The sequence below is a fragment of the Megalobrama amblycephala genome, linkage group LG22, assembly GCF_018812025.1.
Source record: "Megalobrama amblycephala isolate DHTTF-2021 linkage group LG22, ASM1881202v1, whole genome shotgun sequence".
NCBI lineage: Eukaryota > Metazoa > Chordata > Actinopteri > Cypriniformes > Xenocyprididae > Megalobrama > Megalobrama amblycephala.
In genome coordinates, this window is record NC_063065.1 from 7,989,111 (window position 1) to 8,016,430 (window position 27,320).

At 37.1% G+C, this 27,320-nt stretch overlaps 4 protein-coding genes across 4 annotated transcripts in view; all 4 read left to right on the forward strand.

Annotated features, from left to right (window-relative positions):
- Positions 1 to 23: 23 nt before the first annotated feature.
- On the forward strand, positions 24 to 10,822 carry esco1 (establishment of sister chromatid cohesion N-acetyltransferase 1). The gene is made up of 10 exons (XM_048175251.1): positions 24 to 194; positions 863 to 2,621; positions 4,499 to 4,589; positions 4,791 to 4,857; positions 5,334 to 5,424; positions 5,636 to 5,767; positions 6,403 to 6,492; positions 6,632 to 6,775; positions 9,195 to 9,379; positions 9,553 to 10,822. Exons 2-10 carry the CDS (start codon positions 864 to 866, stop codon positions 9,698 to 9,700), a joined length of 2,706 nt encoding a protein of 901 aa, XP_048031208.1. The 5' UTR covers positions 24 to 194; position 863; the 3' UTR covers positions 9,701 to 10,822.
- A 178-nt stretch (positions 10,823 to 11,000) lies between these two features.
- On the forward strand, positions 11,001 to 16,679 carry pak1ip1 (PAK1 interacting protein 1). Its single transcript, XM_048175265.1, has 10 exons — positions 11,001 to 11,285; positions 11,573 to 11,735; positions 12,775 to 12,895; positions 13,440 to 13,514; positions 13,684 to 13,736; positions 13,893 to 14,038; positions 14,467 to 14,564; positions 14,715 to 14,811; positions 15,756 to 15,885; positions 16,537 to 16,679. The coding sequence occupies exons 1-10, from the start codon at positions 11,187 to 11,189 to the stop codon at positions 16,662 to 16,664; spliced, it is 1,110 nt and encodes a 369-aa protein (XP_048031222.1). The 5' UTR covers positions 11,001 to 11,186; the 3' UTR covers positions 16,665 to 16,679.
- A 185-nt stretch (positions 16,680 to 16,864) lies between these two features.
- On the forward strand, positions 16,865 to 18,391 carry tmem14cb (transmembrane protein 14Cb). Its single transcript, XM_048175272.1, has 4 exons — positions 16,865 to 17,055; positions 17,380 to 17,481; positions 17,585 to 17,672; positions 18,159 to 18,391. The coding sequence occupies exons 1-4, from the start codon at positions 16,980 to 16,982 to the stop codon at positions 18,220 to 18,222; spliced, it is 330 nt and encodes a 109-aa protein (XP_048031229.1). The 5' UTR covers positions 16,865 to 16,979; the 3' UTR covers positions 18,223 to 18,391.
- Positions 18,392 to 20,938: 2,547 nt separating this feature from the next.
- LOC125258359 (guanine nucleotide-binding protein G(olf) subunit alpha) overlaps positions 20,939 to 27,320 on the forward strand; it is a 32,888-nt gene continuing 26,506 nt past the window's right edge. The window contains exon 1 of the mRNA XM_048175261.1: positions 20,939 to 21,611. Coding sequence (XP_048031218.1) covers positions 21,137 to 21,611 — 475 coding nt within the window. The 5' untranslated portion in view covers positions 20,939 to 21,136. The remainder of the gene's footprint in view (positions 21,612 to 27,320) is intronic.

The window sequence follows — 27,320 nt, forward strand, 5'->3', positions numbered from 1 at the left end:
AGCGACTCATCACCAGAAGAGCGCTACTACCATCTAGTGGCCACGCTGAAAACATTATCTCCATACTCCAGTCCTGTATGTGTCGTTGAATCATATGCGAAAGATCAGCCGAAGAAGACGCAGCACCGGAAGTGAGGCTAAACTTTGCTCCACACAGCGGAAAACAGCTGTTGTTTAGAAACAGGGAAAGATAGGTAAGTTCAGTGATGTACTTTATTATTGCCGTTTCTTTTTGTGTTTATCATAATAGCTATATTTAAATCTTATGTACTTATCTGTAATATATAATCGACAGTAGTGAATGTCGTTGGCTTTTTAAGGAGGCAGCTAACGGATTAGCCAGCTCTGCTAACTTTCTTCTCGACGTCAGACTGATGAGACACTTGAATCTCTGTTTATCTACAAAAATGTGATTCATTTATTTAATTCATTTATACACTCTTTAGATCATCATAGCATGCTGTTGAATGGGATTAAATGACACGTATTCAATTTATACTTGTCATCTTTGGAGAAATATAGACTCAGAGGTGCTGACATGTCGATGTGTTTAAGATATTATTATGCGTTATTTTAATGCATTGTGGATAGAGATTATACTATTATTGTTGATGCATATTGTAGGAGCGTTTATTATCAGTGAATTGTCTGCTTTTTCTCAGCTGTCACTTGTTGGATGACAGCTGCTCATCTTCTGTTATTATTAGTACTATATTAATCGTTTTGTTGTTTATTTGTCATTATTTTTGGATGCCTGGTTTTTGTTTCCATCTACATTATTTGTTTTACATTTGCAAACAACAACTTGCATACACTGTTTGTTTTATAGTTGCATATAACTTGCTTTGTTGTTCCTCCTTAGCATGCCTGGGCAGAAAAGAAATATGTCTTCTTCTGAACCTGAAATAAAGAAGACAAAGATAGATCAGAGTCTCGTGGAGTCAGATAAATCTCAGATGCCCAAGAAGTCTTTGAGAGGAAGACCTCCAAAAAATAAAGGGTTGGAAATTCAATCGTCTAAACAGAAACATCAGACACAATCGAGGGAAGAAAACGGAAAACCCGTTCGGCGATCCTCTCGCTTGAAAGTGCCACAAAAAAAGGGCGCGAGAGGAAGACGACGGAAAGATGGGGTGAAGACGAAATTCTCCGGAGATAAACCATCTCAGAATATGTCTGTCCTGAAAAAGGGAAACAAGAAATATGTTCCGAAAGTAAAGAAAGAAAAGCCCTCCATCTCCGAAACGATCAAAACAGTAGCAGCCTTGTTCCCTGTGCAAATAGAGCACAATTACGGGCGATTGCTCGACTTCCAAAATGAGGAGATCACGCTACCCAAACCTGACAAAATCCATGTTGGCAATATAAGTGATCTGCAAGCGCTTCATGACCTGCGAGCAAGCAAAATAGAAGAGCATAAAGAGCTGCCAACGGACTCTATTGAGAAAATAACGGTCAGTGTGGATGCAAAAGTAGATGTGATGAGCAAATCTCCTCCACCTCTGGAGGCTCTTTTCAAAGTCATCCAAGAAACCAGCATCACGAAACACTCGTACGCTGGTAAAGACATTTCTGACATGGATGAGTTAGAGGTGGTGAACACGTGTTCCCTGCAGGACAGTGTACAAAGTACCGACATGGCGAAAGTGTTTCTCCCGGATTCAGAAGCGTTTCTGGACGATGACATTGAGATTGAACATTGTGTTGTAGAGATCGAAACCTATGAGGATTTGGACGACAGCAGTCAGCAGTCAGCTCAAAGCTCTGAGGAGGAAACGTCAAAAAAACAAACAAGCGAAGCTGTGAGGTGTAACATCAACTCTTCACCCTCTTTGCCCCAGGAAAGTGCGACGGACTCCACGCAAGGGCATCCGAAAAAGCAAGCGATGAACCCGCAGGCTCGGACGAAGGCACGCCTCGCGGCTTTGGCCGAGGAAAGGGCGGCTGCCGCCAAGAAACCCCCACCGCGACAGCTCAACCTCCTGGCTCTCTGTGAGGAAATTGCAGATGATATCGCCTCTGATGCTCCGGGAGCTTCAGATGAGAAAGATATTGAGCAACAAAAGGAGGTGAGTGAATCTACAGAGGTAAGCGAAACTGAGGAAGTGGTGTCTGACAACACCGTTCCCGCCGAAACCTCAAACGAGGAACCCGCTGATCCCAAGGCCGAGGATAGCACGCCCAAGAAACGTTTTTTCCTCAGCCAGGTGTGTCTCCCGCTCAAGACCCAGGAGAAGAAGAAGCTATCCCGTTATCAGAGGCTCAGGCAGGTGGAGCTTCAGCGGGATAAGTTGACTTGGACCCGTGTTAAGAAGCTCAAGTCGGATCAAGCGAGTCAGGCTGGTTCTCCCAAAAAGTCTGACGCTCCGTCGATCTCGCCCAGCCCGGCCACCACCCCTGCGCAGGTTCCTGTGCCAGAAAGCGTGCCCAAAGTGGGCTCGGTTGAACCCAGACGAGCACTTCCAGCTCAGGCACCACCCATGCCTAATGGAATCACCAGCCCGAAACCCAAACCAGTGGTGGAGTACAAACCCTACACTCCCAGACGCAAATATTCACCAGATGACTTTGAACTTGACGGTCTTGAAGATGAGACGACCAAACCAGCAGCCAAAAATGAGGTAAAACACTCAGGTGCACGGAAATTCATACTTTTATTTAGCAAGGATTTAATTCAGTGGTTCCCAAACTTTTTTCTTCTGTAGAGAAAAATATTTTCAAGCCCCCCACCTACATTCACCCACATAAAGACACTCTCAGACATGACCTTGCTCGCAAAATCCTATAGTATTTATTTGAAACGTTATAATTAATACAGTACAAGTTTTCAACTTCAGTGGGCTTCCATTTGTGTTTGTGATGTGAAGTCACTGTCAGTCCAAAGCCGATTATTTGTATATCCGATTGGAATCTGTATCAGTTTATTGGTGTATCAGTTTATTGTAGGGAATTGGACGTGTTGTCCAATCCACATCCAGTGTAAACAGCATCACTGATTATAATGGGTTCTGTTTGCTTTTGTCGCATCTGGTGTAGACACATTGTATTGGTAGTTTAAAGGGTTAGTTCACCAAAAAATGAAAATAATGTAATTTATTACTCACCCTCATGAGACCTTCATTCATCTTCAGAACACAAATTAAGATATTTTTGTTGAAATCCGATGGCTCAGTGAGTCCTGCATAGCCAGCAATGACATTTCCTCTCTCAAGATCCATTAATGTACTAAAAACATATTTAAATCAGTTCATGTGAGTACAGTGGTTCAATATTAATATTATAAAGCGACAAGAATATTTTTGGTGAGCCAAAAAAACTAAATAATGACTTATACAGTGATGGCCGATTTCAAAACACTGCTTCATGAAGCTTCGGAGCATAATGAATCAGCGTGTCGAATGAGCGGTTCGGAGCACCAAAGTCACGTGATTTCAGCAGTTTGGCGGTTTGACACACGATCCGAATCATGATTCGACACGCTGATTCATTTTGGCGCACCAAAAATATTCTCTTCGCTTCATAATATTAATATTGAACCACTGTACTCACATGAACTGATTTAAATATGTTGTAGTACCTTTATGGTTCTTGACAGAGAAAATGTCATTGCTGGCTATGCAGGCCTCACTAATAAATGACCTTATTTTAATTTTTGGGTGAACTAACCCTTTAAAGTATTAAAGTAGAATCATCGTCTGCTTTGTTTACGTGGCACTGGCAGTCCTTTTACAAACTTGGTCATGCTTATTGCAGAACCATGCACCTTTCATTGTTATATTTACATGGCTCCCTGCAATGCTCAATTCTGATTCTGCAATCATGCCATCTAGCAGCCTGTTACTAAATGACAGCAAACACTACAACTGATAACAGACTGCTTAAAGCAGAAAGTGTACTTAGTTTTGTCAAATCCACAGCCTTGCAAAGTATACTGCACTTGACTTGTATGCGTACACAGGCATTCAACGCATGCGCATTGCGACAAATTGCAATACCTCTATGAGTTGCAACCCATATAAACATCTTTGTATTATTTCATGCTAGAGTTGTAGAGTGAGTGTACTTTCTAACCTCTTCTCACAGTCTCTCATCTGTGTAGGCCTCCATTGTCGCTGTAGCTTGCATGTGTTCCGGCCTGTTCTGTTTATGCAGTTTGTTTTTACCTTGTGAATCAACACCCCCAGGGCACGGCTGCCACCTTGTGGATAAACTAATTACTGCAAAACAAAATTATGCGCATATGCAACCTGCCACATAATAAGCATGATAATTTTGCAGTGGGGTCTTGCATCACCACATCTTCTGACTATACACTATCCCTTAGCCTTGCCCTTAGCCATTTTAAAAAATGTTTCTTGAGCAGCAAATCGGCATATTAGAATGATTTCTGAAGGATCATGTGACACTAAAGACTGGAGTAATGATGCTGAAAATTCAGCTTTGCCATCACAGGAATAATTAAAAAAAATTTTCGCTAACAATCTAAATAACCCAACAGGTCTCACAGGTCAAACCAGAGCAGTCCTCTTCATCAGCTCCAGTGCAGCCCAAACCACCAGTGGACAAGCCATGTACGCCCACTACTGCAGGTAGACATTGTATTGATTTGTTTGTTTTTGAGTAGAACACAGAAAGCTTGTCTTCTGTCCATCTTAGACATGCAATGTTAGTTTCATAATAGGTGTTTGTGGAGCTTATCATACTCAGATAATGTATTGAGTTTTAAATGCATGCTGAACTAATTCCCTTTGACATTTTTATTAACTACCTTGTGGCGCATATGTCCACAGATAGTAAGCCGAAACCCTTTCCCCAGCAAGAACCTGTCGAAGAGACGCAAACAGAAGACAGCAACAGGTAATTCATTGTTGAAAGTTTTGAAATCTAAAACTTGCTTTCAGGTCTGTTAATAAAAAAAATTAAATAAAAAAAATGGCAGAGAATTGTTTTTGTGTGTGTGTGTGTGTGTGTGTGTGTGTGTGAAAATGCTTTCTCCTATCTTAGTTTAATATGCAGCTACAAGTAAGCTATGGTTTTATTCCCGTTTGTTTAGAGCAACATAACCAGTGCAAAAATGTGGGGCTGTCTTTTTGCTCAACAAATAGGAAGTGTACAGGACAACTTAAAAAAAAAAAAAAAAAAATCATAATTTTTGCAATTCCATTTGGTGATTCTAGTTGAGCAGAAATTACACACTTCAGCTTATGATGTGTTTTTGGAATGATATTCTCAAATTAAAAAATGTCATCATTACAGTAATGTAAATTCATAGTCTATTAATAATTTTAGAAAACAAACTTAAAGCATGACTTAACTTTTTGGTGTCATTTTAGGGCAAATTCAAATGTTGAACCTGAAGCAGAACAGAAGAAAGAGGTCAGGAACAGTCCCAAACCTGCAAATACAGCAGCACAGTCCAGCAATGTAAGTCATTTATATCCTAATGAACTTTGTTTGGTTATTATTTAATCCTAGTTTTCTTTTCTTTTTGTTCTTTAACTTAAATATCCAATTACTGCAACAACTTTTGAAATAAACAATTAAACCTAGAGAAGAATACATCATGCCCATCATTATATTATGCATTGTAGCATTGGTGCTCAGCATTTTGTGAAGGTTGTTTTGTGCTTCACAGGATGCTGGTCAGAAGGCTTTTGGTGCGGTGACGTGTAACGTGTGTGGGATGTTGTACTCCCCTTCGAGCCCAGAGGACGAATCCCAACATCTCCTGTTCCACAACCAGTTTATCAGTGCTGTCAAATACGTGGTGAGCCACATATTTGTTATTACGTGATTCTTTAAGTTATTGACACATACTGTAGATGCAGTTTCAGTCAAATTCATTAAAGCATATAATAGACCATATTATTATTGTATTGTAATTAACAAAATAATTCTCTCCCGTGTAACTTTGGTCCTGTTTACACCTGGTATTAAGATGTGATTTGGTCGATCAGATCACAAGTGCTAAATGATGCTAAATACAAGCGTAAACAGGGTGTAAAACTCTTTGAGCTTGTCCAATTTCAACCACTTCCAGAGGTAGTCGAAAACTCTGTTTCATTTCAGTATGGGAGTAATAAAGTCTCAAAATAACTACATACATCCATACCCATGTCACAGAATCATTATACACAATTACGCATTTTATTTTAGGATGGGAGTAATACAGGCTCAAAATAACTACATGCATACCCATGTCTCAAAATCATTATACACAATTACGCATTTTATTTTAGGATGGGAGTAATAAAGTCTCAAAATAACTACATACATCCATACCCATGTCACAGAATCATTATACACAATTACACATTTTATTTGAGGATGGGAGTAATACAGGCTCAAAATAACTACATGCATACCCATGTCTCAAAATCATTATTGTAATATGTGGTCCAGGGCTGGAAGAAAGAGAGAATCCTGGGAGAGTATCCTGATGGCAAGATTATTCTTGTCCTCCCTGATGATCCGAAGTACGCGTTGAAAAAGGTACTTGTTCCTTCCTCATGTTTCCATTCTCTAGCCCTCAAACTGTCTGCTGCAGCCATACTGCATGTTTAGAAGATTTCCAATTGCTTTCCTGATACAAATTATTGCTGTTTATGATATTTGTCTTGTTGGATTTAAGGTTGAAGAGATCAGAGAAATGGTGGACAATGACTTGGGCTTCCAGCAAGTGGAGACTAAAGTCCCATCACAGACCAAAACCTTCCTCTTCATTTCAAATGATAAGAAAGTCGCAGGCTGCCTTATTGCTGAGCACATCCAAGAGGTCAGCTGAACACACAGGTGTTTAATTGCATGTTTATAGGTGTACATCTGTATCTATGTTTTAAAACCCTTCTTATTGTTATGTTTTTACTATTGGTTAAAAAACAAATGATACGAACCCCCCAAATTCTTTGTTGGTAATAGTTTAACGTTATTTCTTTATATGCAATACTCAAAACATCAGCTAACTATTTTATATGAAATGTCATTAAACATATATAGATATAGAAATGACTATATGTTAATTAGTTTGTCCATATTTCAATATATTGAACTGCATATCTCTTTTTTGCATTGTATATCATCTATTTATAGAATTAATCTGTTCCCTCAGAATTTAAAGTTTTACATATTCACCACCTCATGCATTACATCTTGTAAAATTCTTTTCATATTTTTTAGAAACAAATTAGAGTGCAATACTCTAAGCTTGTTTTAATATTTAGGGGTTCAAGTGCATTGGGCTGCCAAAACGTTCAAAGTGGGCGGAGCCACTTTTACTAAAATGGCTATAACTCGTGAATGGAATGAGATATTTTCACCAAACTCGCCTTTGCGTTTTTCACGTGCGTAAAGGATCGTGTATTGCATGATTTTTCGCACATGACCACGACATTCACACCGCATGGTAGAACTCCTCATTCTGAGCAACTTTGCCTCTAAATATTGAAGATTATTTCAAAAACCAACTTTGGCGAGCTAGTCCTAGGTTTTTGGCTCAACCTCGATAACTGTTAAAGGTGCCCTAGAGTTAAAAACTGAATTTATCTTGGCATAGTTAAATAACAAGAGTTCAGTACATGGAAATGACGTACAGTGAGTCTCAAACACCATTGTTTCCTCCTCCTTATATAAATCTCATTTGTTTAAAAGACCTCCGAAGAACAGGCGAATCTCAACATAACACCGACTGTTACGTAACAGTCAGGATCATTAATATGTACGCCCTAGGGCTGGGCGATATATCGCATGCGATTCTCACGCGCATTTCGTCAGTAAAGCCGGTTCCCTGATTACCGCTAAATCGCCATCACCTGCTTTCAAATGGAGCGCCTTTTAGTAGACAAAGCCGTAGTTCATGGACAAGCCACGCAAAATCGCGTTCAGTATCGAAGATGAATCGACTTCGATAATGAACCCGATTTTGCGTGGCTTATCAGTGAATTACGGCTCTGTCTATTAAAAGGCGCTCCATTTGAAAGCAGGTGATGGCGATTTAGCGGTAATCAGGGAACCGGCTTTACTGACGAAATGCGCGTGAGAATCGCATGCGATATATCGCCCAGCCCTAGTACGCCCCCAATATTTGCATATGCCAGCTCATGTTCAAGCCATTAGACAAGGGCAGAACGTCTGGATGTGCACAGCTGAATCATCAGACTAGGTAAGCAAGCAAGAACAACAGCGAAAAATGGCAGATGGAGCAATAATAACTGACATGATTCATGATAACATGATATTTTTAGTGATATTTGTAAACTGTCTTTCTAAATGTTTCGTTAGCATGTTGCTAACGTACTGTTAAATGTGGTTAAAGTTACCATCGTTTCTAACTGTATTCACGGAGACAAGAGCCGTCGCTATTTTCATTATTAAACACTTGCAGTCTGTATAATTCATAAACACAACTTCATTCTTTATAAATCTCTCCAACAGTGTAGCATTAGCCGTTAGCCACGGATCACAGCCTCAAATTCATTCAGAATCAAATGTAAACATCCAAATAAATACTATACTCACATAATCCGATGCATGTATGCACTATGTATGACGCACACTTTGTAAAGATCCATTTTGAGGGTTATATTAGCTGTGTAAACTTTGTTTAGGCACTGTTTAAGGCAAGCGCGAGCTCCGTGGGCGGAGAGCGCGAGGATTTAAAGGGGCCGCAGCCTGAATCGGCGCATTTCTAATTATGCCCCAAAATAGGCAGTTAAAAAAATGAATTAAAAAAAATCTATGGGGTATTTTGAGCTGAAACTTCACAGACACATTCAGGGGACACCTTAGACTTATATTACATCTTGTAAAAAAACGTTCGATGGCACCTTTAAAAAGCTTTATAAACCATAACTTTCCTATGGAAAATTGCCTGTATTGGCTGTAAATGGTCTTTTCCATCTGTGATCGAGATGGTTACAGGTTCGTTGATCAAAACATTATACCTTTTTATGCATGTGCTTGAAGGCCTTGAAGCGATTGAGCCCGATAATTGCTGCTCGCAGTTGTATTTTTATGTTTTACAGTATTTAAATCAGAATTCTGCTGGTTTCCCCCCCTCAATTAGCACAGAAGATGTGTGTTTTCCATGTAGGCCTATTAATAACTAATTGAAATCATTGTAAAGTGCTGCTTCTTTGTGTAATGTTCATCTTAGTCTATTCTACATCTGATGGGTTTGTTTTGGCCGCTGTGTGCAGGGATACAGGGTTATCGAGGAGTCCATTCCGGAAGGTTCGGAAGGAGAGAAGGTCATGTACGAGCGTCAGAGAGCCTGGTGCTGCTCTACCGTACCCGAGCCGGCGCTCTGTGGCATCAGTCGCATTTGGGTGTTCAGCATGATGAGACGGAGAGGCATCGCCTCACGCATGATCGAGTGCCTCAGGTAAAGCGTTGGATGGGTGCATATGAATAATTGTAACCACAGTTATAATGTGTTGTAATATAATGCAGGAAAGTGTTTATTATAATGCATTATTAATCTATTATGATGCATTAAGAATACTTTTAAAATAAAATAAAAGTTCACATACATCATTTTTTTTTTTTTTTCTCCAGGAATAATTTCATCTATGGGTCTCATCTAAGTAAAGATGAAATCGCCTTCTCCGATCCCACACCTGACGGCAAACTCTTCGCAACACATTACTGTGGAACCTCTCAGTTTTTGGTCTACAACTTTGTAAGCGGCAATCGCTCAACCTGACAGGATGTGGACATAGAGACAGAGCTCAGTTTTAAAATATTCACATTTAAGAAGAGGACTGGACTTTATTTCACTATACCAAACAGTGCAAACATGAGAGAACACAATGGTGAAAGACAGAAACAGGCACACCGTAGGACTTTTGTTAAGAGTCTTGGTTTGAATGTGCAAAGATTGGCCTGGTCTCCTCACAGGAGGTGTAGGAAGCAAAGTTAGACACTGATATCTAACCCTCACGGCCAGGTGACGTATTTTAATAAGCCTGCACAGTAGCTTATACCTGATGAATTGTTCAATGAAAGACATCTAAACTGTTCTCTCAGGTTTAGGTTGCAGCCTATTTTAGGACTCACCTTTTAGTGGAAGCCATGTAGTCCAGTGCACAATTGCGAAATCAGTGTAAGTACTTCTTCCTAGAACATTTAGGAAGACGTGTGAACTTTTCTACTGTAAGCAATGCCTCGGTCATGAGGCGATGATTTTTGAATCTCAGGTTGAAAAACATCATGAATTTGTCATTTGAAATCTCCCTTTAACCCTTACATCATGTCAGCTATTTTCAAAGAGAGCATATTTTCCTGACGCAATGTGTTCCATGTGCATTTTAAAGAGGTTTACATGCATGGCGTTGACATCGATAGATGGCAGATGATTTCATAGAAGTCGCTGGTTTTGCACAACACTGTGCAGAATGAATTTGATTCATTTGTTTTTTAAAACACAAGTGTAATAATTCAAAATGTTTGCCCGGTCATAGTATTCCATCTCATTTTAATATTTTTAGAATGATTTTATGTATGTATATGTATTTTGATTGAATTATATTAATTTACCCCTGGAAATGACTACAGATTGATCTTTCTTTATCTTTTAAAGCTGGGCGAGGCTTAAATCACCCCAACCAAAACTTATTTAAAATATAGATTTTTTTTTCTCTGCAGTTATACATTTTAGAAGCCTCATAAAATTATCAGGACATATGGGTTGATCTGATATATTAGGTATTTTTTTTTAAATAATTTATAAATTGGGGAAGAAAAACAGCTTATATTAGTTAGTCATAGTTACTTTTAACCTTATAGTAAGAAGCAAATAAAATGTCAAATGCTAAAATGGGCTAAATTTGTATTCATAGATAAAAGTGAAATTATCTATGTACATATGTTGTTTTCATCTTTGGCATACTGCACAAAATCTCAACTGTGCTAAAAAATCAGATACAAAACTTTTATTTTATTTTTCCCTCGCTTTGAGCAATACACCTATTGACTTTTATTGTGATATGGACTCTTATTATGAAGTATTGCACTTCCGGTGGAAGTTAAAGGAGTTTAGTATACACGTTGTTGTAGGCATGAGCAACCGTATTCTACTTTCAACGGGCTTTAGTGTTTAAGTTTTTTATAAACCAGGTATAATATTTATTAATATAAATAATTACATATGAGGGACAGCGTGTCATCTCTTAAAGGCTGTCTGTAACTGTATGAACACGTGTTTTATAGTCATGGGGGATCATGTGGAGTTAGTCGCTGGTTGTTATGAGCAGATAGTATTTGGATATCGAGTGTGCACTAGTGATAAGGTAATTATCATTTTTCATAACATATATACATATATATTTTTTTAAATTGATATGATCTTCATTAGTCTTGATAATGAGCATTAAGTGTAATTGTGTCTTGGTTTATTCTAGTCTGCGCATGTTTTTTCTTGAGTGCAATAATTAATATATTGGTCCATTTTTAAAATTAATAATAATAACAGGCCTTTTATGATCATAATTGCTAACTCCAATAATAATACTGACTTCATTTGATATCATATTTATTTGGTATATGATCTTAGTTATGTTCTTCATGTCTATTTTAGGAGTGGACACTTGAGCCCAACTTTACCCATCATGCACACACAGCATCTCTGACTGCAGTTTCATCCAGTGATCGATTCATCGCCACTGGGAGCAAAGATGAAACCATTCAGCTGTATGACATGAGCAAGAAAACTGAACATGGGGCTTTGTTGCACCATGATGGTGAGGACATTTACCTTTTTTAAAGGTGCCATAGAATTGAACATTTAATTTTCCTCAGCATAGTTAAATACCATTGTTTCCTCCTTCTTATATAAATTTAATTTGTTTAAAAGACCTCCGAAGAACAGGCGAATCTCAACATAACACTGACTGTTACATAACATTCGGGATCATTAATATGTACGCCCCCAATATTTGCATATGCCAGCCCATGTTCAAGGCATTACACAAGGGCAGCCAGTATTAACATCTGGATCTGTGCACAGCTGAATCATCAGACTAGGTAAGCAAGCAAGAACAATAGCAAAAAATGGCAGATGGAGCAATAATAACTGACATGATATCATGATATTTTTAGGGATATTTGTAAATTGTCTTTAAATGTTTCATTAGCATGTTGCTAATGTACTGTTAAATGTGGTTAAAGTCACCATAGTTTATTACTGTATTCACGGAGACGAGAGCCAACGCTATTTTAATTTTTAAACACTTGCAGTCTGTATAATTCATAAACACAACTTCATTCTTTATAAATTCTCTCCAACAGTGTAGCATTAGCCGTTAGCCACGGAGCACTATCAAACTCATTCAGAATCAAATGTAAACATCCAAATAAATACAATACTTACGCGATTAGACATGCTGCATGACGAACACTTTGTAAAGATCCATTTTGAGGGTTATATTAGCTGTGTAAACTTTGTTTATGCAGTGATAGAGTCGAGAGCCCTGGGGGGGCGGAGAGCACGAGCAATTAAAGGGGCCGCAGCCTGAATCGGCGCATTTCTAATTATGCCCCAAAATAGGCAGTTAAAAAAATTAACTAAAAAAATCTATGGGGTATTTAAACTTCACAGACACATTCAGGGGACACCTTAGACTTGTATTACATCTTGTAAAATAAATGTTTGATGGCACCTTTAATGTAAAGCCAAAGCAATTTTGGTTTCTAATTGGACAAGAGAGTCTGACATCAAAGATTCACCAACATTTAGGTTTCATGTGATGCATACACATTGTAAGCTCTCCTCCTCGACAGGTACCATCTCGTGTCTGGAGTTCTACGGAACGTCCCATTTACTCAGCGGAGGACAAGACGGTCTCATCTGTGTGTGGAGCACCCAAAAATGGGAATGTTTAAAATCTATCAAAGCTCACAAGTAAGTAATCTGAAATACACAAAATATGTTACCATTCAAAAGTTTGGGGTCAGATGTTTTTTTAAGAATTAATACTTTTATTTAGTTTCCATTAAATAGATCAGAAGTGACAGTAAAGACATTTATAAAAGATTTCTATTTTAATAGAAATAAAATAAATGTTGTTCTTTTGAACTTTCTATTCATCAAATAATCCTGAATAAAATGTATCACAGTTTCCACAAAAATATGAAGCAGCACAACTGTTTTCAATATTGATATAGATAATAATAAATGTTTCTTGAGCAGCAAATCAGTATATTAGATTGATTTCTGAAGGATCATGTGACACTGAAGACTGGAGTAACGATGCTGAAAATTCAGCTAAAATGCATTACAAATAAATTACAATAGAAAACAGTCATTTTAAATTGTACTAATATTTAAGTTTTTGATTTAATAACTTTTATTTAAAGACTTATTTTAAAAAGCATTTTTAAAAAAATCTTGCCGACAATAAACTTTTATTTACTCATGTATAAATAATCTGGGTTTTACTTCTTAGGGGTCATGTTACTTCACTGTCCGTACACCCTTCTGGAAAACTTGCGCTCTCTGTTGGAACAGACAAGACTCTGAGGCAAGTACACGTTTGTTTTTACGTTAACATGAATATCAAACATATTGGTCAGATTGCTGAATTGTGAATGTTTTGATTGGTAATAGATGTCATTGGGCTTGTTTTGTTTACATTGGTGAGCAAAAAAAAAAGTAATTCTTTTGACAAAATTTAATTGCTCTCATTGCAGAACGTGGAATCTTATCGAAGGACGTTCAGCTTTCATCAAGAATATCAAACAGAGTAAGTTTACTTTTTGATTCTGCATTTTCATTGTTTTTCCTTCCTTTTTTAATTATTCTTTAAAATAAAATTATTGTAATGGATTTAGAAACTTTTCAGGTAATTAAAAAACTTGTCTTGTATAGAGGGTGACTGGTGTGTAATGATGTTTTGTAGCTGCAGAGATCGTCTTGTGGTCACCAGATGGAGATCAGTATGCAGTGGTTATCAATAATACAGTGGATATTTACACTGTGACGTCTGCCACAATTATTGGAACCATTACATTCCCAAAAAGGATTTCATGTGTGAAGTTTCTGAAGGTGAACAGTCTTACCAGTCTTGCAAGGGAATGATATGTCTATTTAGTCACTTAACATGTTAAAGTGCCCCTATTATTCTGTTTCTAATTTTGTTTTAGAGTCTCCTACATGCATCCAAAAAAAAAAAAAAAAAACACTTGAACGTTCTTACACATTTCAGCATCAGTGTCTGAAACTGTTCAAGGATTCATTCTCATTAAACCCCTCCTTTCCGAGAGCCTGCTCTGCTCTGATTGGTCAGATGGCCCAGTCTGCTGTGATGATCGACCGCTTACAGCGCGTGTTGGAAACCAAATGCTATTTAACATATCTTAGCATGATAGGGGCACTTTAATTGAATTGAAATTTTGCTTGCCTGTTTGTCACCTGCTCAATGAATTATGCTGCATTGAGGTCTTATTCCAGTCTCTGTTCTCTGTCTCTTCAAGAACACACTCTTGGCTGTGGGAGGAGATGATGAGAGTGTGTGTATCTATGACGTGACCTCACAGAAGTGTGTCTGCGAGTTCAAAGCACATGAGAACAGGTATGACCACCACTTTATTATGGGTGCGTCCCAATCTCATAGAATCGGCCATTTCTAGGGCTGTTTCATCATCAATATGCATTGAAATGACCAGAATCCATTGAGCATTAACATACAGATAAGTTGCATTTGCAATTGTTTTTTTTCCAGAGTAAAAGCCATTGAGAGCTTCATGAAGGATGATTTTTGTGTCCTTGTTACGGCGTCAAACGATGGATTCATTAAGTTGTGGAAACTCAATCTTGAGGTATTATGCTTGACCTGTACGAGCAGACAATATAACATACATGCACATTTTTTTAGCCTCAAGTTGAACCATTTTAAGCATAAAAAATATTTGGCCTGATGGTTTTATTTTGATTTGAACATTATTATCCACCAATGTGGGTTTTTTGTCTTCTCATAAAACACAAAAGTTATGTACATAAGTAAAAAACAGACAATAATCATGCAACAAATTCACCTCAAAAAATCACAAATCACCTCAAAAAAAAAAAAAATCATTCTCACAAAAGATGCTTACCCTTACTTAATTCCATTCAATATTCTGTCACTGGTATAAAAGAGTGTTAGTCCATACCAGGCTGTAATATTAAACACTAAAATAATTTCAACATGGCCTTTTATATATACTATTTCTAAAACTGACTGACTAACATAAAAACTCAACTCAATTTCTGCATAAGAAACAACCTTTGATTTGCTCTTCTATAAATATTGTCTACACTCTCACCAAAACTCAACATTATTTATGTTCCCAGATATTTTAAATTTTCCACGTTCTCAACAGCCTGATCATTTAATTTTTCTAACACATTGTATTCACCAGAATTAACATTATTGTACAATCCTTACATTAATCCTTAAGGCAGGAACACACCAAGTCGATGGTCGGCCGTCAGGCAGTTTGTTCATCGGCCGACTAAGTTTTCCGTCGGGCCATCTGATCATTCTGATTGGCTGTTCAGCTACTGCCACCTGCTGGTTCGGAAAGGCATTTCATCTCACACAGGCGCAGAACGGACGTGCTACTTGGCCGTCCGCTGTCTAGCGTTGGTTTGGTTGTGTCAAGCCAACCCCTCAGTCTGCTTTCGTCGCCACCAGTTCGTCAGCGTCGGCTTGGTGTGTTCCGGCCTTTACATTAAATTTACTTGATTAATTAGTGTTTTATACTCACTCTTTCCCATACAGAAACTTGAGACTCCTTCCTTGCTTGGTCAGGTGAACACCACTGCCCGACTCACCTGTCTTTCCGTTTGGATATCTGGTGAAGCGAAAGAGACAACTGTGGAACCGTCTGCCCAGCCTGCAACTTCTAAAGGTGCGGTCATGTTTGCCGTTGTTCTTCGAGATTTCATGAGTGAAATCATTTCAATAGGAATCTGTTTGAAAGATTCCTATTGAACATTTCCTATGGAGCGAAAGATTTACCTGCACAGACTTTGCAACGGGTTTGAGTTGGTCACGTGAATTCGGGCACTCAAATTTGGTAAATGGAAGCTCAAGCATGTTTGTTTGATGTGTGAGAACCAATGTGGTTCATTCTTGTTACGCAGCATTTTTGAGCTTCCACAAGAACCAATGAGGTTTATTCTTGCATGTCAAGCAATTACAGTGGAGCTTCCATTGACCATGTTTGAGTCCTCCATATATGTTCGCTAATCAATGTTTATATGTGAATAAAAGCCTAAATTTAATCTGTTCATCATATAAAGCGTTCAGAAGTCTTTGATTAAACCGCTCGATTCTCAGATTTGATTAAAAATACCTTCTTTAGTGTTTCGAAGATGAACAGAAGTCTTATGGGTTTGGAACGACATAAATGTGTCATTTTTGGGTGAACGATCCCTTTAAGGGTAACACAAAATCAGAGTGCTGTGTGATTACAATTAAAGCAGTGTCCATAATTACATGTTTTGAGTTGAAATAGTCAAAGTAAAAACATTAACATCTATGTCTTTTCTCAATACAGCTGTTGCGGAGCCCCCTGTGCCAGCCAAAGGTAAACGGGTGAGGCTACCGGGAGAGGAGGTGATCCTAGTGGAGGAAAGCAGCTCCACAAAGAAAGGAAAAAAGAAGAAAAAACAAAGAGTGCAATAAACACTTTTATTGAAATTATTGTTGTTCTGTTATTTGTTTCCTGTCAGTCTTTATTGATGTCAAGAACACTGCAGAGTTGTTTACCATGAGTATTTTTCCAAGTAGTAAAGGAAGAATGCCAGCGAACTGAAAGAAAAAATGCTTTTTTTTTAATCTATCTATAAAACTTAGAAATGTAAAAGTCCTCACCTGCACTAGGGGACTTTTATTTTGAAAGTCGCTAGTATGCAATGTTTCAGGAAGTAGAGAAGCTTTAGCTTTTTAGCAATCAAAGCGTCTTTCTGTTTAATTTGAGAGTTAAATAAACGTGCAGATATGTCTGTGGATTGGCTTGGTTATGGTTATGCAGCTCTGATAACGATAGGAGGGATTGTTGGTTATGTTAAAGCAGGTAAGGATCTCATGCGTGGGACAAACGACGGTGTTTTGTATTGTGGTTTAGTTTTGGGATATCTAGAATATGTAAAACACGTTTTAAAATATTTCAAAATGAATGAAAATGTTTTAGCACATTTTGAGCGTGTAAGTGATTTTTTTTTTCCAATTACCCTTAATTCGCCTTGAAATTTTAATGAATTTACGTGAATTATCTCACCGATATATGTGAGTAAATCAGAAAACATTATAGTATATGCTCATATTTTTTGTTAAAAAAAAAAAAAAAATGACCTGCACTTTACCGGAACTTCCTAATATGGTCATGTTCCTGCTGTAGGAAGTTTTATGTCTCTGGTTGCTGGGCTGATGTTTGGCATTGCAGCATTTGTTGGTGCTTATCAGATGTCAAAAAATGACAAAAATATCTGGGTTTCAATGGGTAAGTCTTTGTCTTTATTTCTATTCATTTGTATAGCCTGTATATTCGGCAATTTATGAAAAGAAATAAGGATGAGAAATCAGATTTGTTGTTATATTTGCAGGCACCACTGGATCACTGACTGCTCTGATGGGAGTGAGATTTTTGAGTTCATGGAAGATGATGCCAGCTGGACTCATGGCAGGAGCAAGGCAGGAATATTTTATTTAGCTATTTGTTTATGTATTATCTATGAAGCTTTATTCTAAATTTTTGAGAGAGACTTTGGTGAAATATCCCCGACATCCTTGATGTTTTCATACAGACAAAAGATAAAATATCTAGATGTTAAAAGGCCATGATATAGTATATGGAAGCTTGTTTCAGCCAGGGAATAAAAAAGGTAATTGCGACTCTTTATCTCACAATTCTGACTTTTTTCCCCCTTGTAATTCCAAGTTTATGTCTCGCAATACTGACAACTAATCTCAGACTTGTGAGAGAGTTATAGAGAACACATTGTGAGATACAAACACAATTGCGAGAAAAATGTCCGAATTGTGAGATAAAAAGACGTAATTACCTTTTTTATTGTTTTAATTCTGTGCTGGAAATGATATAGGAATGTGTGACATTATCATGGACAAATGTATTATTTTGGCTGTTGATTTATGTTTTGTTCTTTGTCTTTCTTGCAGTTTATTGATGTTCCTGAGGATTGGTTTTAAAGTGCTGCAGAATTCACAAAAAAAGAAAAGATGACACCATTCAGAAACTACATGCAGATCCTGAGGACACAGATATACTGAAATAGTTTCATTAGGCATTTTATATAAGATATATGAAAAAGACAATAAAATAATCATTTTATAAGTGCTTTCATAATTGTAAATTAACAAATTATAGCAAATAAAATGTATTGCATTTCAAATATTTGTTGATTTATATTATATTACAGATTATGTTCACATTCTCCTGCAACATCTTGGGAAAACATCTGTACTAGCTGGTATATATTAATGCCAGCTCTAGATTTATAACTCAAAAGTCTCACAACCAAAGTAGGGCATTTCATCCAAGGAGGCAAGGGAGTCATTGCCTCCTCAAAAAAATCGGATGAGAAAATAATCCATATTACAAAAATAAAACAACCACAACTAATACAAAATGTGACATTAAAAAGTGTATGAATAACTCATTTTTCTAAAGCAGCACTGTCCAACAGCGACACCAGCAGGCAAAGTTGCAGCAAGAATCCGCGTCTCTCTTGCCTCCCCTGAGGTCAATACCAAGGATTTTGGAATTTTCCCTCCTCTTTCTAGGAAATAACGTCAGGAACTCCCACTCAAAGTTGGATATTCGGCGTTATTAAATTATTATTTAACCAGAGAAATATACAATAATATAAACTCGCGGTACATTGATAAACCCCAACCTCAGTGAGACGCGTCATTTGACGTCACTTCCAAGATGTCGGAGCGTCCTGCTTCCAATGTAAAAAACAAACTTTAACATTAGATATTAAAGGGTTAGTTCACCCAAAAATAAAAATTCTGTCATGTATGACTCCCCCTCATGTCGTTCCACACCCATAAGACCTTTGTTCATCTTCAGAACACAAATTAAGATATTTTTGGTGAAATCCAATGGCTCAGTGAGGCCTCCATTGAGAGCAAAGCCATTCAAACTCTCAAGGTCCATAAAGGTACTAAAAACATATTTGAAACAGTTCATGTGAGTACAGTGGTTCTATCTTAATATTATAAAGCGATGAGAATACTTTTTGTGCATCAAAAAACCAAAATAACAACTTTTCAATAATATCTATATGGGCCGATTTTAAAACACTGCTTCAGAGCTTTATGAATCGAATCAGTGATTCAGAGCGCCAAAGTCACGTGATTTCAGCAGTTTAGCTGTTTGATTGGAGATCCGAATCAGTAATTTCGGAACAAAAGATTCATAAAGCTCAGAAGCTTCGTGAAGCAGTGTTTTGAAATCGGCCCATATAGATATTATTGAAAAGTCGTTTTTTTGTTTGTTTTTTTTATAATGTTTTATAACGTTATTTTGTTCACTTTACAATGTTAAGAACTCACATGAACTGTTTCAAATATGTTTTTAGTACTTTTATGGACCTTGAGAGTTTGAATGGCTTTGCTCTCAATAGAGGCCTCACTGAGCCATCGGATTTCATCAACAATATCTTAATTTGTGTTCCAAAGATGAATGAAGGTCTTACGGGTGTAGAACGACATGAGGGTGAGTAATAAATGACATTATTTTCATTTTTGGGTGAACTAACCCTTCAAGTTAATGTTACATTCGTTTTTCGTTTTTCTCTTTGGCCATAATTGACACAAAAACATGATATGCTCTCATTATGTTATGGCGACATCGTGTGGTCAACATGTGAATGTGACTTACTGTGACTGGAACCCACTGAGATCTGAAGTGGGACATTTAATTTGGGATATGCCCACGTCTGACCTTGTCTGGAACACAGCATTAGACCTAGCCTATCTCATTTTGGTGGGGGGTAATTGAGAATGAATGAGGGGAAGTCACGTGAGAGGAGGCAATGCCTCCATCACGCTATGATTGGTTCGTGCGATAAATCCCGCCTCTTGTTTTCGTTCATGTTCGGCGTTCCGCGAATCAGTTTGAATGAACAAAATGATGGTGTTAAAAAAGTAGGCTAAGTAAAAACTCACCCTCTTAGAATTTATATATAAAAAAATAAAAAACATTAAAAAACTTTGGACTTTTCTCTCCTCATTTCAGAACACCTCTGAACCAGACATTATTCAGACAGCATTCAGACTGGGATATTTACTTTGACCTATAGAGGGCCCCAAAATCTTTTAATAAAACCAATATTTTTAGACCAAAATATATTATTTAATGGACCTGACCTAACATATACTAACTTGTATTTTTATCAACTAAAGTTAACAAAGATTAATAATCCTGTAACAAATGTATTGCTCATTGTTAGTTAAATGTTAACTAATGGGACTTTATTGTAAAGTGTTACCAGTTTTTCCAGTAAAAATATGATACCATTGTTTATTTCACACATCTCTGCTGCTGCTGCTGTAATGTATGTGAAGGACGTTTCTGATGTTTTTTTTGTTTAATCTTTTATTATGTCTGGGACAATTAAACGTATCTCTTATTAGTGACTCTGCTATTATGATAATGTTCCATTCTCCGAATACATCAGGTGTGCTCATTAAATGTCTCATTAGTGAGTCTCAGGGGTATAAAGCAGCCCTCGATGCTCAAACAGTCTAGACTACGATCCATTCCAGATCCCTTAACGGGGATTTCTAAGCACAAATCACCCAGAGCACGGACAAAAACGCACCTAGATGACCCCATATGTGTCCACCGGTTTTGTGTGGCTGGGCTTTTGGTTTCATTACGGTAAGGTGGACCTGCACTGTCAGCACAGGCAGATGTCAGGTGATCCACCGACTATTGCGCGTAGGTTGGACTGTAAGAAATCACAAAATGGCATTTGTTAAATACAAGAGCATCATTTTGGGATTACGCATGGCTGGAAAATGCACCATGTACTGTCAGCTCATGTGATGATGCGCTAAATCACTGGGAATAGAGCGTTTGTTGTGTATTTATGATCAAATATCAGCAGTGAGCGCCTGGCCAGATCATGGGGCTGTGCTACAGTCTGCGTCCCCGCTTGTTTGGGGACCTCAGTGGATCCATTTCCAACGCCAACTCGGAGTCAGATCACCAACCTCCGGATCCTGGAATGATGATGATGCCGTCGTGCGTCCGGGGCTCCAGGCAGCGCGACGAGGATTCTGGGGGGAATAGCGGGAAGACATCATCCACCTCCCCTTTACGCACCGGGGACGCCGGCAAGATCCCAGCCGGGGAGCTCCGCCGTGGCGACGGGGACAGAGCGCTCATCCAGAACGGAGGAGGTGGAGGAGGAGGAAAGAGGAGGCTGCAGCTGCTCCAGACTCCTAGCAGCGCCCAGAAACACAAGAACTGGGACAAACTGGTGGTGGTGGAGGAGAAGGAGGCCGAGAAGGAGGCCAAGAAAGTCAGCAAGAACATTGACAGGGCCTTGAAGGAACTCAAACGGGAATATAAACAGACGCATCGGCTGCTGCTCTTAGGTGGGTGATGCTGCCATACCTACAGTGTGTTGGCCTGCTTTAGTACTATTATTGTGCTGTTGAAAATGTGAAGGAATTGACGTCATAAAGCATTGCTTAAAATGTATGCTAGCACTATACTTGAAACCTGAATATAACATATATGCTCAATGCTTTATTAATTCCTCACAATACACATTTAGAGTTAAATCGATACTTATTTTAATGACACATACCGATTATTTTGATGTTTAAATATCTGTTTATACCAATATGCTTGTTTTATATCTCATTAGACTACAACAATAGAATATGCCTTATGGATTTTTCATAATAGTATTAATATAATAATACCAATATTATTTTTGGCAAAGTCAGTTATGGCACTACTTCCAAACAATGTGATTTGCAGATTAAGTGGAAAACTGAATGTGTAAATGTAACATATTATTTGGAGGTGGATTTGTCATTTGTTTTAATCCATTGCATTGCGTTAAAAGTATAATAGGTAAATATGATAATGTGTAAATGGGGTGACAATTATGGTCACACTTTTGATTAGGGTACAATTCTCCATATTAACTGACTATTAACTACAACTTTTGCTTCAATAAACTCCTAATCACTGCTTATTAATAGTTAGTAAGGTAGTTGTTAAGTTTTGGTATTGGGTAGGATTAAGGGATGTGGAATATTGTCATGCAGAATAAGGCATTAATGTGTGCTTTATCAGTAATAAACAGCCAATATCCTACACTGTAAAAAATTATTTTCTTTATTTGTCATCACAACTTTTGTCAAATCAAATTTGATAATTAATTTGGTTTTTGAGTTTATTAAACCAATCTTTATTGTATTAACTGAAATTTTTAATTTCAGTGAACTCAAAATTTTAAGGCAACCAGGTAACTTACTTTTTTTTTAAGTTAAACCAACAATACTTTTTATAGTGTAGTAATATGCATGCTAATAAGCAACTAGTTAAAGGGATAGTTCACCCAAAAATGAAAATTCTGTCATCATTTACTCACCCTCAGGTTGTTCCAAACCTGTATACATTTATTTGTTCTGTTGAAAACAAAGGAAGATATTTTGAAGAAAGTTTGTAACCCAACCGCTTTGGGCCACCATTGACTTCCATAGTACTTTGTTTCCTACTATGGAAGTCAATGGTGGCCCAAAGCAGCCTGGTTACAAACTTTCTTCAAAACAACTTCCTTTGTGTACAACAGTACAAAGGAACTTATACAGGTTTGGAACAACCTGAGGGTGAGTAAATGATGACAGAATTTTCATTTTTGGGTGATCTATAACTTTAATAGTAAGAATTGGACCCTAAACTAAAGTGTTACCACAATCATTTATTAAAAGATATTATGCATTGCATAGGCATTAAGAATACTTCTATATGTTCAGGCTTCAGAAAAAATATTTTTTCATACATTCATATTTTATCTATTTGATGTAGTTTATGTCTTATTTACAGTGTTTTCTTACCAAGAAGTCTTTTTTTAGCCACTAGGGCACTTAAATATGAGATAAATATAAAAGAGACAATTTCCATAGACAATATATAGACCTTGTGGTCATATAAGCGAGTAAGATATCAGAAAATAAAACTGAGCTCATATAGTTTGTCAGCAGGTGCGTGATACTTTGATAAGATACTAGTATAAGTCACAGTAAAAGAATCTATTACTTTGACCTCTGAGACTCTGACAACTCACACACAGTGTACTAGACATTCAGTTTACTTGGAACTGACTAAACTTGCAAAACTACACACATGCACCTTTGATTTTGAACCACGCACAACAGAAACATATTGAAAATGCGTATGTGATTTGACAATGTTTTAAATGGTTTAAAAGCATTTTCCTCTGTCTAAAGAACAGCGAGTACTGGGCTGTAAAGTTTGGTATGTTGCTAAGTGATGTCTGGATACGTGTTTCTAAAGGCATGATTCATTAAGACTAAAGGTATAAACTTCCTGTGAATTTTGATTTTATTCATTTATTGTCTTTTGCTACTCATAACAGGATGCACAGGCTAACATCATAACCCACACTGGGAATTTACAATCTTTCAATACTCTAATATGCTGCTATATCAAATAACACTTGACATAAAGAAAGACAGAAGATTTGTTAATCTGACCTACATGATAAAATGTTCAGTGGGGTTCTATATAGAATCCTAGAATTCTTGACTCAATTTTATGCCAAAAAGATTCTATATAAGAAGAAATGAACAGTTATTCATTTTTCTAGTGATAAATGAGCTGTTTAATTCATAAAATTTAAAGGGGACCTATAATCCCCCTTTTACAAGATGTAATATAAGTCTCTGGTGTCCCCAGAATGTGTCTGTGAAGATTCAGCTCAAAATACCCCACAGATCATTTATTATAGCTTGTCAAATTTGCCGCTATTTGGGTGTGAGCAAAAACACACCGTTTTTGTGTGTGTCCCTTTAAATGCAAATGAGCTGCTGCTCCCAGCCCCCTTTCCAGAAGAGGGCGGAGCTTTAACAGCTCAACAACAACAAAGCTGGAGAATCTCACGCAGCCAAAATGAGGATTGTCAGTAACGGTGTTCAGCCTTACATTGTTCAAACCGGAGTCGACACTGATGGAGAGACTCAGGAAGAAGTTACAACTTTTAGAATTAAATGTTTCTGAACGGTTAGTGGATAAATTGATGTAGTTGCTGTGGAGTTGATTCAACTCATCGACTAGCATGTGCCGTCATGTTAAAGGATTAGTTCACTTCAGAATTAAAATAATCCTGATAATTTACTCACCCCAATGTCATCCAAGATATTTGTGTCTTTCTTTCTTCAGTCGAAATGAAATGAAGGTTTTTGACTTCAATGGCCTCCAAACGGTTGAAGGTCAAAATTACCGTTTCAGTGCAGCTTCAAAGAGCTTTAAACAATACCAGACGAGGAATAAGGGTCTTATCTAGCAAAACGATCGGTCATTTTTAAAAAAAAAAAATAAAAATAAATATGCTTTATAAACACAAATGCTCACCTTGCAAGTGCTTCCACCAGACCGCCTTCTGTGTTCTTCAAAAAGCTTACGCTGTATGTCCTACACCTTTCCTATTCGACTTACGTAACTAACGTGTCGCTAGTTCCGTTTTTCCATAATTTGAATACGGAAGGCGTTCTGGCTGAAGCTGGATATTTGACTTCATAACTTGTTTAAATATGCATATTTTTTATACAAACATATCACTTCGCTTCAGAAGGCCTTTATTAACCCCCCGGAGCCGTGTAGAGTACACATTTATGATGGATGGATGTGGATGGAAGCACTTTCTCCAGTTCATACTCGTTGGTCCCGTTCACTGCCATTATAAAGCTCAGATGCGTCAGGATATTTATTATTATTTCTTCGATTATGTTCATCAGAAAGAAAAAAAGTCATATACACCTAGGATGGCTTGAGGGTGAGTAAAGCTTGGGATAATTTTCATTTGAAAGTGAACTAATCCATTAATCTTTTGTACAAATCCAGCACTGAATTGACCCTCGTTTGTGAAGCAGTCCGGCGTAAAATGACGGCATGGTAACAACTCTCTACTACAACAACTCTTCCTCTTCTCTAAAGCAGAAGAACATGGCCACACCCCCTTTGTTGCGTGTTCTCGGGGGTGGGGTTTATGTAAATTTTAGGGTTAGTGATGTCACCAACCAGGGACGAAGCTCATTGTAGTCCCTACCAGCCATTTGTTGTAGTCCTTAAACAGCAAATTCTTTAAAAGAAAATATCTTTCTTTGCATTGAACTTTGAGCATCGTAACTTTGCAGATGTTGTTTATGCTCAAACAGCAACATTACACACTAACTAAAGTTAAAAAAGTGAAATCATAATCAAGGACCCCTTTAATCAAAATAAAAACTGAATGATAACATAATTCTATAAAATGATGGGAACCCCTAAAAGGTTTGTTATATGAAGTGCCTGTCAGAACCCTTAAGTTCTATATAGAACCTTTCCTTCCGAATCCAGCAGTGATTTAGAAGCTATTTATAAGGAGAGGGCAAATTTGCATTTTTTACTGGCACATGGCTCATTTGAACTCTGACATAGTTGGCCAAAGACAAATACAAATACAGAGTGGCATCTCAAATCCTTGTTGTGAGATTGAATTTTCATAGAGGCCAGTTAAATAAGTTTGGCTGCAGATAGAGGCGTTGTCGGTTCTTAGAAACTGATGATAAAAAGAGACGGAGAGAGAGAGAGATAGAGAGAGAGAGAGAGAGAGAAGTCATCCAAGATGTGGCTTATAAATTAACTTTAATGGAGGATCTCACTGAGTTATCTTTAAACTTTATGATACAGTTATTTTTAGTTCTGAAGAATGACACATCCTTGGGAATGTCTTTGTACAAGTTGTACTGTAACTACTGGTGTATCAAGTAGTAGATAACACAGCCCTACACTGAATATTATTTCCTTTTAATAGAGGTAACAGGTATTTTTGCCAATGGGCAAAATGACTAGTAGCTTATATTTAATGAAAGTGCAGAAATAGCCTATTTTAATGACCTATATAGCACGTGTTTTGTCTAATAATGGACGCTTCATGCGTAAATAGCCAAAAGGGGTCTTGGGCTCCTATAAGTGTTGGAAACTTTATGGTTATCCTATAGGGGAAAACAAGAGGTTGTCATGCTTCCACACAAGTTGGTATTGTTCCTTTCTGTTGCATTGCAATGTGAAGTGTATGTGGTCTGTAAACTGAACTTTGTCACCCTGTAAATAGGTTTTATCATTTACTGAACGTGTACTTTGGCTCTAGCGTGGCCCTAACTGCATATCGCTAGCTAATTGTAATGAACGCATTATGCAATATGCACTGTTGTTTTGAAAGATTTGAGCTTTAGGTCAGAAACATACATGTGGCTTTTGTCCTTGAGTAATTACAGGCATCAACAATTTTGCCAGAAACTGTCTTCCATTTAATCTAGTGCAGTGAAACAAATTGATACACATCTATAAATATCAATGTTGTATTCATTTCAGGAGGTTTTTGAATACAATGTAAAAAAAAAAAAAATATTTAACTTAAAACTTAAGTTCAGTTGCTGCTTTAAATGTAAGTATAATTAAATTAGCTAGTATAATTCAATTTCAACTCTTTTTTGCTGATTTAAAACTTTAAAAAATTAAGTTGAAAAATTAAGTTTAAATTATTTGATGGGTTAAAGTAATGGAAACACATGTTGCCTTGACTTATTGATCATATCATTTTTTTTTTACAGTGACTTTTCTTGGTTATGAGAGACATTTGAATGAAATTGGTATATTTTAATTGTGTTTAATATATATCCATATTGCCTATCAGCTGTTCAAGTAGAACTTACATAGCCTAATGCTATTTTGTATGAATTGTTTTGTTTTATTGTTTGAAAACAATAATTCAGACATTCTTCAATGCTGAGCACAACTATAATTTAAATTATGAGATTGAGATATTAAATAATTAATAAAACTAGAGTGGTTTCTGAATTAACAAAACTTCACATCATGTTGCGGCAATGTTAAATTTTGTTGTCTTCCTCGTCGCTGACAAATAGTTGGTCCTAAAGTATTTATTTTTTGGCATAGGTTCTTAGTGGTTTTATGCAAGTGTGTGTGTGTGTGTGTGTATATATATATATATATATATATATATATATATATATATATATATATATATATATATATATATATATATA

Coding starts and splice junctions, on each gene's coding strand:
- pak1ip1 (XM_048175265.1), top strand. CDS start 11,187: ATGAACACGTGTTTTATAGTCATGGGGGATCATGTGGAGTTAGTCGCT. Junction 11,286..11,572: donor GAGTGTGCACTAGTGATAAG/GTAATTATCATT, acceptor TGTCTATTTTAG/GAGTGGACACTTGAGCCCAA. Junction 11,736..12,774: donor GGCTTTGTTGCACCATGATG/GTGAGGACATTT, acceptor CCTCCTCGACAG/GTACCATCTCGTGTCTGGAG.
- tmem14cb (XM_048175272.1), top strand. CDS start 16,980: ATGTCTGTGGATTGGCTTGGTTATGGTTATGCAGCTCTGATAACGATA. Junction 17,482..17,584: donor AAATATCTGGGTTTCAATGG/GTAAGTCTTTGT, acceptor TTATATTTGCAG/GCACCACTGGATCACTGACT. Junction 17,673..18,158: donor GGACTCATGGCAGGAGCAAG/GCAGGAATATTT, acceptor TCTTTCTTGCAG/TTTATTGATGTTCCTGAGGA.
- esco1 (XM_048175251.1), top strand. CDS start 864: ATGCCTGGGCAGAAAAGAAATATGTCTTCTTCTGAACCTGAAATAAAG. Junction 2,622..4,498: donor AACCAGCAGCCAAAAATGAG/GTAAAACACTCA, acceptor ATAACCCAACAG/GTCTCACAGGTCAAACCAGA. Junction 6,493..6,631: donor CGAAGTACGCGTTGAAAAAG/GTACTTGTTCCT, acceptor GTTGGATTTAAG/GTTGAAGAGATCAGAGAAAT.